An 18,181-nucleotide genomic window follows, 5' to 3' on the forward strand; every position below is an offset into this window, starting at 1 on the left:
GTGCGCTCAGGACACTGAGGATCTCACCAGCATTCTCCATGCAGCACTAGAGTAGAGCCAGGAACCCTGCTGGGCAGACAGGCAGGAGCACAGAAGGGGCGGTAGGAGCCAGAGAGTTTACTTCCTTCTGGCTTAGGAGCAGAGAGGGAACTCTGGACACACGCACTTGGGCTGTGGGTGCTTCTGCAGATACCTCCTGCACATACCTTGAGCCCCCTTTCTGTGGCTCTGCCTGATTCACAAGTAGGACTTAAATCACAGTAGAAGAAGAAAACAATGAAGTTGGCCACCTCCAGCCCGGGGTACATATCAGGTAACTCATACACTGAGTTCAAGAGGCCAAGAAGGACTCTCACGGCATCCTAGAACTCACCATGTGGACCTGTACTAATAACTGAGCCTAATCAAAGAGAAGCGGACTTCCTGTCCACAGTGCAGTAATTTACTCCTAACTTTGGCTCATGTATTCCTTTTGGAGCCCTTGGAAGTTCTGGAACATAAAATCAGGGGAAAAAATGAGAATGAATGAAAAACACAACCATGAAAACATTCCTTCATGGCTTGGGAAGGGGCACAGAGACGTGCGGATCCTCATGGTGCCCGAGGGTCCTAGGACTCTGTTAGGGATGCCTCAGTAATACTGATAACTCACTTTCCTCCTCCCTATGAATATTAATTAGTATTGTTCCTGTGTCTTAGCTGTTCTCTCTGTCTTGACTTTGGCATGAGTATTTTAGGATCCAGTGACTCAGAGCATTACTTCATGCCATTCTCAAAATCTTGGCATCCACAGGAGGAAGAATTACAATATTTCTTATGGAAGAATAAGGCAAACATGCCATATCTTATGAGATTGGATTGCATTTCCAATGACAAGTGCCAAAGAGAAATTTCCCTTCCAGAACACAGAGCACACAACACAGTCACTCAGGCCATTTCGGGCTGGCTCGGTTCCTAAGTTATTATAACAAAATGAGACTTGAACTTCTGCCTAATTTCCTTGTAGCTCCCTAATATTATTAAGGATCACAAGTGCCTGAATTTTAAAAATGTCCTTGAGTTCAATTTTATAGTTTATAATTCTGACATTGTTGACAACTTTTTTAGTGTGTATCCTGTTATCCCATTAAAAATGACAGCAAACATTTGAGAAGTCTTTTATAACATTATTTAGGCAATACATATTTGACACAATATTTCCACAAGTACCAATAATCCACATAGTTTGTCTTTGAACTTGAACATGAAAAAATAAAAATTAAGGCAAAATATGGATATAGTTTATATACAGATGATGCAAAGCTTTGAAATTCATTTTTATTTACATCCATATTCATTTGTAGCTCTGACACCATATAAAATTTAATTTAAGTTCATGTAAATTCTCTTTTCCTGACTATAAAATTTATCAATAGCAAATTTGGGAAGATGAAATAATTTTCAGAAGAAAAAAAAATTTACTTTCAAAGCAACAAGATCAGCATTTCTAAAGCTTGTTCTTTACACATTTAAACTAGATTTTTGCACATGGAAAACAACACAGAGAAGCTTTAGTGGCAAGCTTTCCTTGTCGCTCTGCCCTCCTGTCCCCCCATCTCTCTGATCTCAGGGTGTGCGGTCACCACACCTACACCTTGTTCTCTGTTACTGTCAGACAGTATTCAGTGTACTACGTCCCATGTCATTTGTCCACTCAGCAGTCAGTGGACATGTAGGCTGTTTCCACAGTTTGACTCAGAGTAATAATGTGGCTATGATACTCCAGGATAAGAGCTTGTGAGGAGCGACGTTGTTATTTTGCTTGCTCTACAGCGAGGAGTGGAACTTCTGGGTCATGTGCTCAGGACTTTATTTTCCAGGTCTCCACTGGAGGCTGAGAGCACCTGCACTGTGCACTCTGCACCCCGCCCCTCGTCTGCCCTCGTGGCACAGCCACCCCTGAGGGTGGAACGTGGCCTCCACAGTGGTCAGAGTTGCCCTTCCCAAGGGCCAAGGGTGTCAACCACTTCACACGCTGGGTCCATCATTGTCAGACGAATACCTGTTCAGATACTTTAATCTTTTCCAATGATACTGCCTTTGTATCATTTGATTGTAAAGATACTTAATAGACACTGGACTGAAGTATTTTATCATGTCCACTAGATATATTCTCTCCTACTCTTTGGTTGTTTCTTCATTTTCTTAATGGTATACTTAACCAAAAGTGTTTTAATTTTGCAGCCTAATTCACAGTTTTTCTTTTGTCACATATGCTTTAGTGTCATATCTAAAAGGCTGTGTTTTCCCCAGAGTTGTATTATTTCAGCTCTTGCCTTCAGGCCTTTGTCCCTTAGAGTTAAAGCTCTGTAGATGGTACAAGGCAGGAGGCCAGCTTCCTTCTTTGTGTATAGGTAGACAGTTCTCTCAGAGTCAGGTACTGTAACTACGGTGGTTTCTCCACTGAATTTTTCTGGTGCTCTCAAGAGAAATCAGATTTCTAAAAACAACAGTTCCATGTCTGGAGCCACCTCCACTGCAGTGCTGCGATCCATCCAATCCATCCGGCCGCCCTGCAGCCAGAACCAATCTGCTGCTCATCACCGCGATGTTGGATCAGCCCTGGAAAGCGCCGTGGGAGCATTCCAGCTGTGCTGTTCTTTCCCACAATGGCTTTGGAGAAGAGTGTGCGTGTGTGTGCGCACATGCATTACTGGGGATTAAATCCAGGGTCTTCTACTGATCTACGTCCTCACGCTCTTTTATTTTTAATTGAGACAAGGTTTTGCTAAGTCACCAAACTGCCCAGGCTGATCTTGAACCTGTAATTCTCTGGCCTCAGCCTCCCAATTGCTCAGAGTACAAACATGCCTAAGCCCCTTAAATTTCATCTTTTTATCAATGTCTGAAAAAAAGTCAGTTAGACTTTTAACAAGGATTGCAATGAAACTGTAGTCAACTTGGAGAATGCTGCCATCCTATCAGAACTGAATCTTTCTATACAGTACCACTGTTGTCATTTTGTTTACTTAGATTTTTTTTAGTTCAACATTTGCACGTTGCAGCATATAATTTTTCACCTTTTATAAATTGATCACATGTGTTTATTTATTTATTTTCATTTGTGTATTTGGTACAGGGTCTCAGTACATGGCTTTGACTTCAAGTGATCCTCCTGATTTCAGCCTTGCCCGCACTGGGATTACAGGCATGCACCACCATGCCTGGACTCTGTCCCCAGCTCAGTGCACCCCGGGATGGGGCCAATATGGCATGTGGGGCTGGGGATCCAATTCTGGTCCCTGCCCTTGCTAAAGCAGGCGCTTGGTCCACTGAGCTCTCTCACTGGCTGTGTTTGTTTGTTGTATATTGGAGATGGAACTCAGGGTGTTCATACTGACCTGCATCTTCAGACTTTTTCCTATTTTTATTTTTGAGGCAGGGCCTTGCTAAGTCACTAAGTTGCCCACGCCAGGCTGAAGCTCACAGCCCTCCTGCCTCAGCCTTCCAGATTGTTGGGATTTCAGACCTGCGCCACCGAACCTGACTGAAGTCTATTGAGCATTTTCTTCCTTTGATGCTATTTGAAATGAAGTTGTCTTTGTAATTTTAGTTTTAGATTGTTAATTTCAGGTATACAGAAATATAATTATCTTCTGAATATTGATCTGGCATTCTGAAAATTTGTAAAATGTAATTATTATTTCTAATAATTTTTAATGAGTTTCTGTGGATTTTTGACATACAACTTATCATAAACAAATAAAGGCAGTTTTGTTTTGTTTTTCTCCTTCCTATCAAAATAATTTTATAATCTTGCTTAATTATCTGGCTAGGACTTAGAATAAAATACTGGATAGAAGTAGACTGGAAATATTGTCTGCCTCCCAGTCTTAGAAGAGAAGTGTCTAGATTCTCACTGAAATGTTTGATTTTATATATAACATATGATGTAACGTATGTTGTATGAAACAGGTTATATATGTATTATTGCACATTTTAGGTCACACATTTATGTCATGTGATACATAATGACATATTAGGTGTGTATTTTACAATAGGCACGTGTGGCATTTAACCAAGTGCACTGACTTGAGTAAGAAATGCCGCACTAAGTTGGATCCATACAGCTGCCACTGTAGAAGGCCCACGCCCCTGGCAGAGTTGTCGCCAGCGTGGAATGAAAAGAGAGGAGGAAAGAGGCCGGCCTCTGTTCCTGCAGAGCTGCCATCCGGAACTGCATGTTCATACAGATAACACGAACAGCATTACGCCAGTGAGTGTAATAACTATTCAGAACCGTTCTTTGGATTTGGCCTGAAAAGAATGAAATCTAATCATTAAACATTTCTTTTAAAATTTTTCTTTCAAATATAGTAAAGCCCACTGGATACTTTTAAAATGTAGTTTGCCTCATAGTTACTTCTTGGGACTATAGTTCTTCATGGTTTCTTAGTTTTAATTTGTTCCTGTTTCATATTTATTTTTCATTTGTCTATAAAATATGGATTGTGAGTGCTAATATTCTTATCATCAGGAAAAAGAATATTAACCTGGTACTTGAGTGATAATTTGGTTACAATTGAGCTTTAATTGTTTTAAATGTCTTCCTTCTTTGATTTTTAAAGTCAATTTTAAATTGTCTGCTGAGCACAATTTTTCATAGCTGAGCCTTGGAAACAACCAACATGCCTATCACCTGAGGGATGGACAAAAAGATGTAATATTGTTATACAGTGGAGCATTCCTCAGCTATAAAGAAAGACAAACTTGAGGGCTTTATAGGTAAGTGGACCCACTGCCAGCACTTATTGGCTGTGGAATGTGAGGCCACCCCCCAAGGAGGCTGATGTGCCCTGCAAAGCTGTACAGCTGAGTTTATGAAGCGCTATCGGCTGTCAGGGCCCACAGGCACTGCTGAGGTCAGGCGTCAGGGAATCGCTCAGAATCTGCACTGTTAGACTTCCCTGTAACCAAAAACAAAGCACACCTCTCACTGAAAGCCTATATTCCATTTTTAAATTTTATTTTATTTATTGTATTTTAGCACAGAGTCTACAAGGTCTTACTACATAGATTGGACTTGACTCATAGTGATCCACCTGTGCTCAGCCTCCCAAGAGCTGGAGGTACAGGTGTGTGCTACCATGCCCAGCCTCAATTGTAGTCTCAGCGCACCCCAGTGGCAGGGCCAGCATGGCAGGCCCGGACATTGAGACCCCGGCCCCTGTTCCTGCTTGCAAGTGCTTTAATCTGCTGAGCTATTTGACAAGCCCTCATTTATTTTTTAAAAGAATAAAAAGTAGTAAAATACACGTTAGAAAACATACAGAATTTTGCTGAGCAAAATATTTGGGGCTAGGGAGATATCTGAGTCATCTAAGCGCCTGCCTGGAAAGCTCAAGGAGCCAGGATTGATCCTCTATACTTTATGCCATGTTACAGTATAGCGCACCCATGGAACCACAGGTGTGCTGTACTGGCCACCAAGTCTGGGCATCGTGCTGCACGCCTGTGATGCCAGCCCTAGGGAGGCTGAGACAAGAGGATCACTATGAGTCTCAGCTAGGTAGCCAAAACCTGTGCCAGGGGCCAGGCAGATAGATGGCGCAGTAGAATAAGCACTTGCCTGGCAAGCAAAGGCCTGAGTTCAATCCCTGATTCAGAAAAAAAAACAAAAAAACAAAAAACAAAAAAAAAAAAACTGTACCAAATAAGTAAAAAGATTTTTTTAAAAAATTAAAAAGATAGTAATTCAGTATGCTTATATGTGGTAATCTAATCAACTAGTTTGAAGGCAACATTATGCAATATAACAACCATTGTTGAATTCTTATCATTTTGTTTAGTGAAATTCTGTATTGTTGCTATATTCCATTTAAACAAAAATATTTCCTGCAAAAACTGCCCCACAAAATTGAAATCATTTGAACATTAAATGTTCACACACCAACATAGGGACACAAATATAAAAAGAACATGACACCCCTAAAGGCAGTAATTACCCAGAAATATATATCCCAATTTGAAGGAAATATATCTCAAGCCTGAAAAAGAATTCAGAATAATAATTCTAAGAAGATGTGACTCAAGATAATACCTAAGAAAATGAAAAAAAATCAGGATATGAATGAAAAACTCACTGTGTAGACACATACCATCAAAAAACCTAATCACTAATCTTAGAGCTAAAAATTACAACCAATGACATAAAAATATGATTAAAATCTTCTACAATAGAACAAGTGGTAGAATGTACTTCTGAACTTGAGAAGAGATCTTTTGAATTAACTCAATTTGATGAAAAGCAAAGCAAAAATAATAAAATGAAAGTAAACTGTGAACCCTATGTGACACTATCAAGCAAAGAAATATTTACATTATGGTAAATTTAGAAGATAAAGAAAAGATGAAAAATCATTCAAAATCTATTTCACAAAATAATAGATGTAACATCCCAATCTTGAATGAGATATAAATATTCATGTGCAATATATTCAAAACACCCAAACTATTTTTTCAAGGCACATTAAAGTAAAAATGTCAATTCTGCAAGACAAAAGAGACAATTCTAAAAACAGCATAGGAAAAGCAGTAACTTATCCACAGGGGAATACTCATAAGGCTCACAGCAGATTTCTCAGCAGCAACTTTCAGGCCAGAAGACCACAACATGAAAGGGGGCAGGGCAGAGCCAGAGGCTCAATGCCTGCCTGGAGAATTAGGTATGTGTTCAAAGCACTGAAAGAGGAAACCAACTTCCATCAAATTACCCCACTGATAAAATTATTAGCACTGATAAACTTAGTAAAAATTGAAGGCAATAAAGTCAATATACAAAAATAGTAATATTTTGAACTCCAATAATGAATTTAAAACCAAACTTACAAAGCAATCAAATTCATTATAGCTATAAAAATTAAAATATCCAGAAATAAAGCTACCTAAGTAAGCGAAAGATCTCTACAATGAAAGTTGTAGAACACTAATGAAAGAAATGATACAGGATACACATGCACACACACACGTGCACGCACACACACACACAAAGGATCCACATCTCAGGTTCATGGACTAGAAAAATTAATATTGTTACAATGACTGTACTAGTGAACAGATTCCAAAGATACAGTGCAATTCCTACTAAACCAAAATGCCAATGACTTTCTTCAAAAACAAAAATCCTTCTAAAAATCCTGAAACTGAAGTGGAGCTACAAAATATCAATAATAGCCATCTGGTGGCCAGTGAGATAGTTCAGCAGACTAAGCGCCTGCTTGGGCAACCACAGGGACCACGGTTCAATCCCCAGCACCACAGGCCATGCCAGCCCCACCCCTAGGTGTGCTGTTCGCCCACTGGCTGTGGTGGCACATGCCTGCAATCCTAGCACTAGGGAGGCTGAAAACTGGAGGATCACTAGGAGTCCAAGGTGCATAGTGAAACCCTGTACCAAATACACAAAATAACAACAGTAGCCACTTCAATCTGAAGCAAAAACAAAGATGAGTCATCACAAATGACTTCAAAACACTATAAAGCTATAGTAACAAGCACAGAATGAGAGAGATGTATAAAGAGAAATATAGGGCTGGTGAGATGGCTCAGTGGTCTAAAGCACCTACTTAGAACAAGCTTAGCTAAAGCAAAGGGACCGCGGTTCAATCCCCCAGCACCACATGCCAGCCAGCCCCGCCCCCTGGTGGGCTGAGCTGGCCACACACACACACACACACACACACACACAAATTTAAAAAAAAATCTAAAAAAAAAAAAGAGAAATATAAATTAAGGGAATACAATGGAGATCCCAGACATTAATCTACGGTCATACAATCAACTGATTGTCAACAGAAGCACATGAATATAAAGTAGAGAAAGGGCAAGCTCTTCAATAAATAATACTGGCAAAATTAGATACATAGATCAGAAAAATGAAACTGGATCCTCTCACTGGACACAAACATCAAGTCGACAAGGATAAATCAACTAAATGTCACCCTTAAATTCTGAAACTTCTAGAAAAAAAGACAAACAATACATGAGTACAGGAATAACTTTTTAGATAGGAATCCAAAACAGAGACAAACAAACAAACATAAAACCAGACAAAGGGCATGACAGCAACCTAAGAAGCTTCTGCACAGTAAAGGAAATAACAAAACTAAAGGTCAACCTGCAAAATGGTGAAAATATTTGCAAACTATTTTTCCAACAAAGGATTAATCTCAAGAATATTTGAGAAACAAAGTTGAACACAAAAAGCTAACTTAAAACAATAAATAACCAAACAGTCATTTCTCAAATAAGACACAAAAATGATGAACTCGTATAAAAACGTGCATTGTAATGCTATCAGAGAACTACAAATAAAAACTATAAGATCCAACTTTATCCCAACTCAAATGGCTAGTATAAAGTGCTACAAAATATATAAAGCAAGTACAGAAGAAGTTACTCTTATACACTATTGATGGGAATGTGAATTAGTGTAATCACAGTGAACAGAAGAATGGCCCTTCGAAAAATTAAAAATAGAACTATCACACATTCCAGCTATGTAACTTCTTTGTATACATCTTGGAGAAATGAAATTAGCACACTAGAGATCTATGTGTACACCTCTGTTTATTGCAGTACCATGCTTTTTAAAATATATGTTTTAAGGGAAGGGTCTACAGGGTGTTCTGCGTGTCACTACTAGATTGGATTCGTAGTGATCTGCATGTTTACAGCCTCCCAAGAGCTGGGATTACAGGCGCTCCCTACCACGTCCAGTCTCAGTTGCTGTCTCAGTGGACTCCTGGGGCGGGGCCAGAACAGCAGGCTCAGGGATCATACCCCCGACCCTGTGCCTGCTTACAGGCACTTTAATCCACAGAGCTACTTGGTCAGTCCTACAGCACCATTCATAATAGCCCAAATATGGAAGCCTGAGATTATAGCTCAGGGGTAAAACAAATGCTTAATATTTTCCAGGTACTTGGTTCCTTCCTCAGTGCTGGGAAAAACAAAACAAAACAAAACAAAACAAAACAGCACAATTGCTAAACTAGAAGAGTCTGGAATGCCAAAGACTTAATTAATATAGAGAGACGGAAAAGTATATTACTTGGGCTTGGTGACAGAACACTGTATACACACATCATATTATTGTGCTATTCCCAGGAGGACACACACGGATTATGACTCAACACAAAAGAACTTTGGAAGCAACCTGTGAGGTCAGCGCTCAGCTAAAATCTCTCTCCACTTATTCAACATTTTTAACAAATGTTTTTTGGGAGCTGTTATACAACAAGCCCTCTGTGTGTGTCTGACAGAAAGAAGGAAATGAGCTAAACAACAGGTTAATTTCATAAAGGCCATAATAAAAATGACAGTGGGGTGAGATGAAGTTATTGACGGGAGCATGTCGTGTGGGCGGGGGAAGTCACAGGAGCTATCACAAAAGTATTTATGAATATTTTGAGTTGGGGCTTGGAGGATAAGCAAAGTCTGTTGCATTGAAAAATTTACCACATAGGTTGCCTTCCTTTGAAGTTCCTAGAAAATTTGCCATGGTTTTCTGAGAAAATAGGCCCTCAGCAGCATACACCAAAAATAATAGAAATTGTCTCTATTAATTAATATTTTACCCTTCAGCTTCTCAATGAAGCATATGATAATCTCTTGTCAACACGTTATGGTTATTTTGAAAGACTTTAAATCCATATTTTGTCTAATTTTAAAATTGTCTTTTATCTTAGCAATTTTAATGCATGCTGAAAGTTACATGAGAACCATTTTGTCTTGAGATTATATTGAGCCTTTTAAGAAATATTCAGTGATTTGATTGTGGTTTATGCTCCCAGCCACTGTCCTTTCAATTATTTATAATAGAATATGTAATTGTTTAAAATTAATAGAGTCATTGATTTGGCTCTTCAACATAAATTTTTCTTTACTCATTTTCATAATTTTCACTTAGGACAGATAAGAACTTTCACTGATAATGACCTATTTAAAAATGGAGCTTCTGATCCACAAAGGAAACTATACCCCTTTAAAAGCGTCTTCACAGAAAATAGCAGAGGAAAGAGACAACATACAGAACAAGAGAAAATCTTTGCCAGCTATTCTTATGACAGAATTAATATTAGAATATGTAAAGAACTAAAAAAAAGTTTTGAAAACCTCCAATCAACAAAAGGGCAAAGGACAGATACTGCTCAAAAGTGGTGCTAGTGGCCAGTAAATACAGGAAAAGTATTGACATCTTTGGCCACAGGGAAAATGAAAATTAAAACTCCACAGAGATTCCACATCACCCCAGTCAAAACAGCTGTCATAAAGATCATGATGACCCATAAGGCCTGTAAGAATTCTGGGGAGAAGGTGGTCCTTCTACACCACTGGTGGGAATGTAAATTGGGACCTGCCAGCATGGGAACCAGAGTGAAGGTCTTTCAAGAAACCACAAAGAGAACCCAGGCGCACCAGTTATACCAACTACTCCTGCCAGTTACCCAAAAGAAGTCAAGTGAGCAGACTGCTAGGGCGCCTGAGTGGACATTCAGCTCACTGTAGCACAGTTCACAATGCCAAGATAGGGTACCAGCTGAGGTGCTGAATAACAGGAGAAGCGATGAAGAAAACGGGGCTCATGCATAGAATGGACAATTATTCATCCCCATAAAGAACAAAAAGTATATAATTTGCTGGAAAATGGATGGAATTAGAGATCCTTACATTAACCAACTTAGGCCAGATTCATAATGTCCAGCATCTTGTGTTTTCCCTAAAATCTCTAGGTAAAAAGCAGCATGATTGTAGACAGGATCTTGGTACAGTATCACTGCAAGGGGCAGAGAATAAGCAGGGGTGGGGACAGGGTGGAAGTGAGGGTAACAGGACAGGTGCAGTCAAAATATATTGCAGACATATATGAAAATATTGCATTGAAACCCAATGTTTTATAAAATTAATAAGCACTAATATTTTTAAAATAAAATGTGTTTCCATGTACCTTCAAATCTGAAAAAGGAAGGAAAGAAGTGAAGGCTGGAGGGGAAGGAGGGAAGGAGGGACATGGGGAGGGAGGAGGTGTAGAAGAAGATATGTGGGCCAAGGTTAGCTAGAATCCGCAGCCATCTAGGTGGCAAGTCAATATTACCATGTAGCAAACAAAAATATTTGAAATATCATCAAAAATGAATTGTACTTTTGAGTTGAGAGACAAACTGGAAAAAATTTTAGCATCATGGTTCTCAAAGCTTACGTTTGGATCTCCTCAGAAGTGACTTTTGCTACACCGTCCTTAGGGAACCTGTGAAAGCGCCGTGCTTATTTATTAACTCTACCAGCAACGCAAGATTTAGCCTCGATTGACTTCACAGCTTACTTGGAACCCACATCCTCAGATTTCTTTTGACACTTGCAAAAATTAACCTAGAATCCCCCTTCCTGAGTACCAGGGACGCCGTGTTCGTACTAAATCCTGAACAGGATCCCCGAAAGAGACCAGGGCGTCCAAGTGCAGACGCACAGCGGGCCTCCGGGTCGCTGCAGCCTCCGAGCGCACGCCGAGCGCTCGCCCAGGCTTGTTGCGGGCCCGCCGCGGAGTCGTTCACCTTCACTCCCGAGAACCAACCTGGTCGCAGAGCAGGCTCCTGTTCCTAGTGCCAGCTGGGTCGCAGTCGCAGGGCTTGCAGACGTCTACGGCTGAGGGGTCTGCGCCAACTTGTCGGAAAAAGGAACCCTTGCACAGCTCGCAGCTCCTTCCTGCATCGGGGAAAGGCTACGCGTTATGACTCCCACTTCATTGCGGTCAGCTGCATGATTCACAGTTAAACTATATTCTTCCTTTGAGGGGATCCCATGATTTTTGGCGACGTGCATTGAATGCACCTTTCATCTCTAGCTGCCAATCCAGTGATCCGGAGCATGTGAAACAACGAACCTGCTACAAACTGTGCCTGACTTCATTAAACTCCCGTCTGCTGCACGATACCACTCTACTAAAATGCCACGCTTTGTAGGGCCCCGCGCAATTTTTAAATGCATCTTAAAACTTTATCTTAAGGGCTAAGTTCTTCATGTAAATCAAATACAAGAAACTTCTACGGGTGTTGTAGATGATACTTACAAAGTGTAAAGCGAATAGCTTGGCAGCGTTAGAAATATTATTCTACAACTAAATCCTGCAAAGCTGGGTGATGCTCTCGGCACAACAGATTATTATATATTTAACGGGATTAGAAGCAAGTGCTTCTGTTAGGGACCATTATTTTTTATTTCAAATATCTAAACAGAAATTCATTATTTAAATAATTTTCATATTAAATGTTAGGATAGCTGGACTTATTAGCTATGACAGGGGATTCTTATCAGTAGAATTTATAAATCTGAATTTCCGGTTACAGTCCTACATGAGAAAAAACTCGGCACAACAAGGAGTCTATAAAGCAAACATAAGATACAAGTCCACGGCTGCGAGATGAAAGCTATCGATTTTTCCTTTAAATATCATGTTCCATGCTCAAATCGACCTACTATGGTCCCAGCTTCCCCCAAGAAATTTAAACATTAAGTGTTTCATATCTGTACTACTAAACTAAATAAAAAACAAAGATTGATAGAAACTTCAAAAATTATTTTAAATGAGGACAGAATTTTGTTAAAATTGCACAAAAATTATATTAATACAAATACCATGCTTAACCAGCCAGCTTTTGGAAAGGAAATTATGAGACTGTAAATAAAATAGTGCTCCTTAGCTGGGAAGAAAAAGAAAGACTATAGAAATAATCAAGCAAAAATATTCTGATGGATATTGGTTATATAAAATACATCAATTTATACATGTGGACAACCTTCATTCAGCATCTCCAACCTGGAGATCTCTCTTTATCATTCAATTGAATATTTAGTAAGTAACTACTAAATACCAAGTACTGTGTGAAGTGCCGAGGGGTAAGAAAGAGAGAAAAGGCAGCAGCATTCGTAAATAAACGAAAGCTTCCACAGAGCTTTCTCCGGTCTTTGGGTCGGTCCTTTAAACGCACGCCCGCAAGCCGTAGCAACCAGCATGCGCCCCGAAGTAGGCGGGAGGTTCAGACGCCTCTTGCAGCACCCCGAGGCACTCCTAGCGTGGACAACTTGCACAGTCTCCGAGGGCCACCAGAGAGCTTCGTCCTGTGTCTTAGAAATGCACTACGGGCATGTATAAGGCAGCACTGTCGCCTTCTGCAATTGGACCCCTCAGTACTGCCCACCCGAAGGGCTCGTGCTGACGTGCTCTCGCCTCACGGCCTCCACTGCACACCCGGAAGCTGTCGGGGGCAGCCGTGACCCTTCCTCCTTCCCTTACTATCCCCTGTTGACAAAAACACTCTTGTTTTGTCCTAAATATCTCTTGGATTGTTTGCATTACTTCAAAGCACCTCAACATTATTTATCTCCCGGATGATTGCAGCGCTGATTACCTCATTGTTTTCAAACCCTTCCTGACCTTCTCCAACCCATTCTCCAAACCATAGCTAAGTGAATCTTTTTAAAACACAAAAACTAATTACGTGCCCTAAATACCTAAAACCCTTCCCTGGGGTCTCGCTGACTTCAGGACTTAAGTCGAACTTTTCCCTCTGTGCTGGGGACTCAATCCAGGGCTTTCACACGATGCTGAGCTTCTCACCACGTGTCCTTGAGACAAGATCTCATTAAGGTGCCTCGGGTGTGCTCAAAGCTGTGGGTCCTCCTGCTTGAGCCTCACAGAACACAGGGATTATAACCATGCAAACCTACCTCCTTATGACCACTTGCAGGGCCCTCCCGGCCTGGCCCTGCCTTCCTTGCTGGCTTCTTTTCTCAGCACTGACCATTTTTGTGTCCATCAGTTCTTCCAAGGAGTCATGTCTCTGCCACGTCCCTGCCACTGCACGCATTTATCTTCGCAGAACCATTATTTCAGCCGCCCATTGGCTGATGCCTATTTATCAGACAACTTTGGAAATGCCCCTTGAGCAGTCTGCCTTCCTTGCTACACAGCAGTCTGGTACAGACACGCTGGTCCTCCTAGCCCTCTTCTTCTCTTACCTAGAGCTCAGGGGATGCCTGTGGCCACCCAACAAACTCCTTCTAGCTTCAGAGCTGAACTTTTTGGTCCATTGGACTTGGGCCACCATATTTTGAAATTCAAATGGTGCTTGTTTCTGCTTTTAGCATCCTACCCTTCAGAAAATCATTTTAAACACCAGTCCACATGCTCTGTGGTTCTAGAACAGGACTTCACCTTCTGCCTTTAGCTAGTGTTGTAAGCGGGCACCCTCAGATTGGCAGCTTCTGTACCAAGTCTGAATGAAATAGAAACTCATTTATGTGAGGAAGAAGATATGAGGCATCCTGAAGAAACTCGTGATAAGGCAATGCATGTGCACACACACACACACACACACACACACACACACACACACACACACATGCACTCACACTAAGTATGCCTTTGTGGTTTGATCAGAGTATAAACACTTCAGAAGAAATCACATCCTAAAAACGTACTATCGAAGACCACGGCACATTTCTCAAACCTCTGTAAAGACGTGTAATCAGGAAACTTGGATGTACCAACTCTGGTCTTCAAAGCATGGGCTTGAGAGCACCTATTTAAGTGGGTGGGGCTAACGGAGAGCTCCAGGGGTGGCCACGGGCTGTCCACTCTCCTCACCTGTGGTGTTGTGCCGGCAGGCGTCGCACACACCTCCTCCCCCTCTGCCATGCTCCAGGGGAAATGGGTCCACTGAGGCATTGTAGTGGCAGCTTGTAGAGTGGCCGTGGCACTGACAAGGCTTACAGGCGAAATCGTGAACTTGATCCCCTCCTCGGAAAGGCTTGTCGTTGTACAGAGGCAAGCATCGGTCACACTATAGAACAATAAGGGGACAGCAGACAAACAGAAAGCAGTGGCTTTTAAAAATTGGTAAACTTTTTACTTCACTAAATCTAAAGTTAACTTTTGTGAGTTAAAATCCAGCAATCCTTTTATTCTACAAAGAAGGTTTTACGCATCAGGGGAAAAGCCATTTCATAGGCACGATTCGTGGTTGTTCCATGACTTCTAAAACCTTGTTGCAACACTAAAAACTCCCTCCTCTCACTTGTGACAGTAAAGGAAATGAAAACCAGCAAAATATGAATTTAGCGCCCTGTGGTTTAGAACATGGAGCACTAGGAGGACAAAGTGGTTTTCATTTTTCTTAGAACTCTCTTCAACAGTGCCCAGATCCAGCTCACCCAACAAAAAGAAATAAATATCACTGATGATTTGATCTTCAAAAGTCAAAATATTCACATAAGGGAATTTCTTCAAAAATGCGTATAAGTGTACATTCTTTTTCAAGTTTGAGAATGTGTATGTAGCCCATCTTAATACTTAATACATACTTTTACATTATTAAATATCATGTGGTGGACTGTACTCTTATATTTTTCATGAAAGAAGTTATTTCAACATTCTGTGATTATGATTATATATTTAAATTTTCTAACACTCTTGGAGTTACGTATCTAAGAATTTTTTTTGTGGTACCAGGAAGCTATCTCCTTGGCCCCTCTAAGCACTGCATTAAGAAAATTACAAGAGGAGGATGGGGAGATAGCTCAATGGAATAAGTGCTTGTCCGGCAAGCACAAGGTCTTAAGTTCGAGTCCAAGTACCATGAAAAAAAGAAAACAAAATTATAAGAGACAAAATCATATTGCTAAAGTATATAAACATTTTTAAGGATTTTTCTTGAAGAACACCAAATTACTTCTAGAAAAATTAAATTTTATTCCCAATTGCATATCTGAGAATGTCTAATTTCTTTTTTTTTTTAATGTATTTGGTACAGGATCTCACTACGCAGCTCAGACTCATAATGGTCCTCCAGTTTTCAGCCTCCCCAGCACTGGGTCTACAGGCCTGTGCCACCACACCTGGTCTCAGTGAAGGCTCAGCATGCCCGGGGCAGGGTCTTGCTCCAGTCCCTGCACTTGACTAAGCAGGTGCTTAGTCCACTGAGCTATCTTGCTGGCCCTGAGAATGTCTGTTTTCTAATGTTCTCCTCACACTTAAAACTATGATTGCTAGTACGGTAGTCTCTAGCTGCATTCATTTACCTATACAAGCCTCTAACTCATCTTTTCCATAGCTGAGTAATACTCCATTATACAAAAGTACCACATTTTTAAAAATCAATTTCTCAATTGATGGGTATTTGGGTTGTTTCTAAAATTTAACTATGAAAAATTGCACTGCTATAAACATGGGTACACATATATTGCTGTGGTATGATGTTTTCAGTCCTTTTGGAAAAATACCCAGGAGGAGAATAGCTGGGTTGAATGGGCCTGCCAATTCTAGTTTCTGGAGGACTGCCCACACTGATTTCCACAGTGCTTGCACCAGTCTACACTCCCTCCAACAGTGGAGAAGCGTTTCTCTTCCCCCACAGCCTCTCCAGCAATTGCTATGGGCTGACTTCTTGATTATAGCAATTGTAGGTGGGGTGAGATGGAATGTCAGTGTTCTTTTAAATCAGATCCACATGTGCAAACATCAGATTGCCTCGCTAGTGTAAGAACCTGAAAGAGTAAATAAAATCTGAACGGTACAACAGATACTATGAAAGGGAAATAATCTGCTCAAAGGGAAGGAGAAACCAGGATGAGGAAAGTGACAAAAGGAAGGGAAAAAGGTATATTTATGTGTATAAACAGGATAGCATGGATTATTGTACTGCTGATTCCCACTGGCCTATTGAAATAAACAGTTAATACTTATTTTTTTTACTTCTTTTTAATTTCTTTTTTTTCTTTCCTTTTTAATTTCTTATAACTTTTTAAAACCAATTTTGCATGATTATATCTGGTAATCTCAACAAATCTGAAGACAATATTATACAATATCACAACCATTATTGAATTCCTCTTATTTTGCTTAGTGAAATTTTGTATCTTTTCTAATGTTTTTTACTATTTTTTATTCTTTTCAAAAAATAAAATTAGAGACTCTGATTGCTAGTTCTTCACTATCTTGATTTTAGAAAATCTATTAATCATGGCTTTATGACATATGGGTCTGATTATTAGTAGAACCAAATATTCTTCACCTCTTTCAAGGTTATATATAGCTCTTTTGGGAAAAATTATTCATTTTATCATTCATGTTTACTGTCCTTTTTGACTTTAAATATATAAAGTTTTTCCATATACTTGTAAAACAGTGAATTTTGTTCCATAATTTTAAGTATAATATTTTCTTCTATTTTATTGAACAGAATTTTCTGCATGAGTAAATTATTGTAGTACAGTGGTGATGAAGACATATTTGTGTTTTTCTAACTTTATTAGAAATATCTTTAATATTGAAACTTTTTAAATAATGTTGACTCGATTTCAGGTAGATGCTCTTTATTACCTTAAAGGAGGTATTACCTTAGATACCTATTATAAAAAAACCAAGATGCATTTGTTTGAAAAATAAAAAATACATTTTAAATATTATTGACTGTTCTGATTTAGCTTTTTAATCCTCTGGGCTGGCAAATTTTATATTAGGTTAATAGAATAATTAAAACCTATGTAGGTACTCTAAGGATAAATTCAACAACACTGAAATAAATAATTCAAAGTAGAAGAACTTATTAGAAGTTTTGCATTCATGCTCCATATGAATACTCCATGATTTTATCATGACTTATTAAACATTTTAAATTCCTAATAGTTCACTAATATGTATTTATATAATGTCTATGTTGGACAAAAGTTGGGTTCAGTACTTTTGCATTTGTATGCATATTAATTTGAAGAAATGAAAATTTTAGTATCTAAATGATCAGAAAATTCTCACTTTGTACAGACAAAAACCTATTACATTTTATTGAATTTTATTTCATGGAAAGTATGATCAATTCAAGAAAAGATTAAAAATTTTAAAATAAAATATCAGGATTTCTGAAAAGCATTTTTCACACTTTATATGTTGTTAAATAACTAATATGACTTTCTAAAATGCCCAGCATGTGCCAGGATCGCATATTTAATTATCAATTAGGAGACTTGAGCCATGTAAAATAATGTTTCCCCATCTGTTCATCTAGTGTTTTGCCTGCCTGCTTGCTTGTTTGTTCATTCTTCTCTTCTTCTCTCCCGCTCCCTCTCCCTCTCCCTCTCCCTCTCCCTC

General features: G+C 39.6%; 1 protein-coding gene across 1 annotated transcript in view; it reads right to left on the reverse strand.

The window, feature by feature from the left end:
* Positions 1-18,181, reverse strand: part of Ush2a (usherin) — a 732,353-nt gene that overhangs the window by 598,385 nt on the left and 115,787 nt on the right. Inside the window, exons 10-11 of the mRNA XM_004626936.2 lie at positions 14,684-14,879; positions 11,612-11,742 (exon numbers count right to left, since the gene is read on the reverse strand). Of these exons, the coding sequence (XP_004626993.1) occupies positions 11,612-11,742; positions 14,684-14,879 (327 nt within the window). The remainder of the gene's footprint in view (positions 1-11,611; positions 11,743-14,683; positions 14,880-18,181) is intronic.

This window comes from Octodon degus, unplaced genomic scaffold, assembly GCF_000260255.1.
Source record: "Octodon degus isolate 3935 unplaced genomic scaffold, OctDeg1.0 scaffold00017, whole genome shotgun sequence".
Classification (NCBI taxonomy): Eukaryota; Metazoa; Chordata; class Mammalia; order Rodentia; family Octodontidae; genus Octodon; species Octodon degus.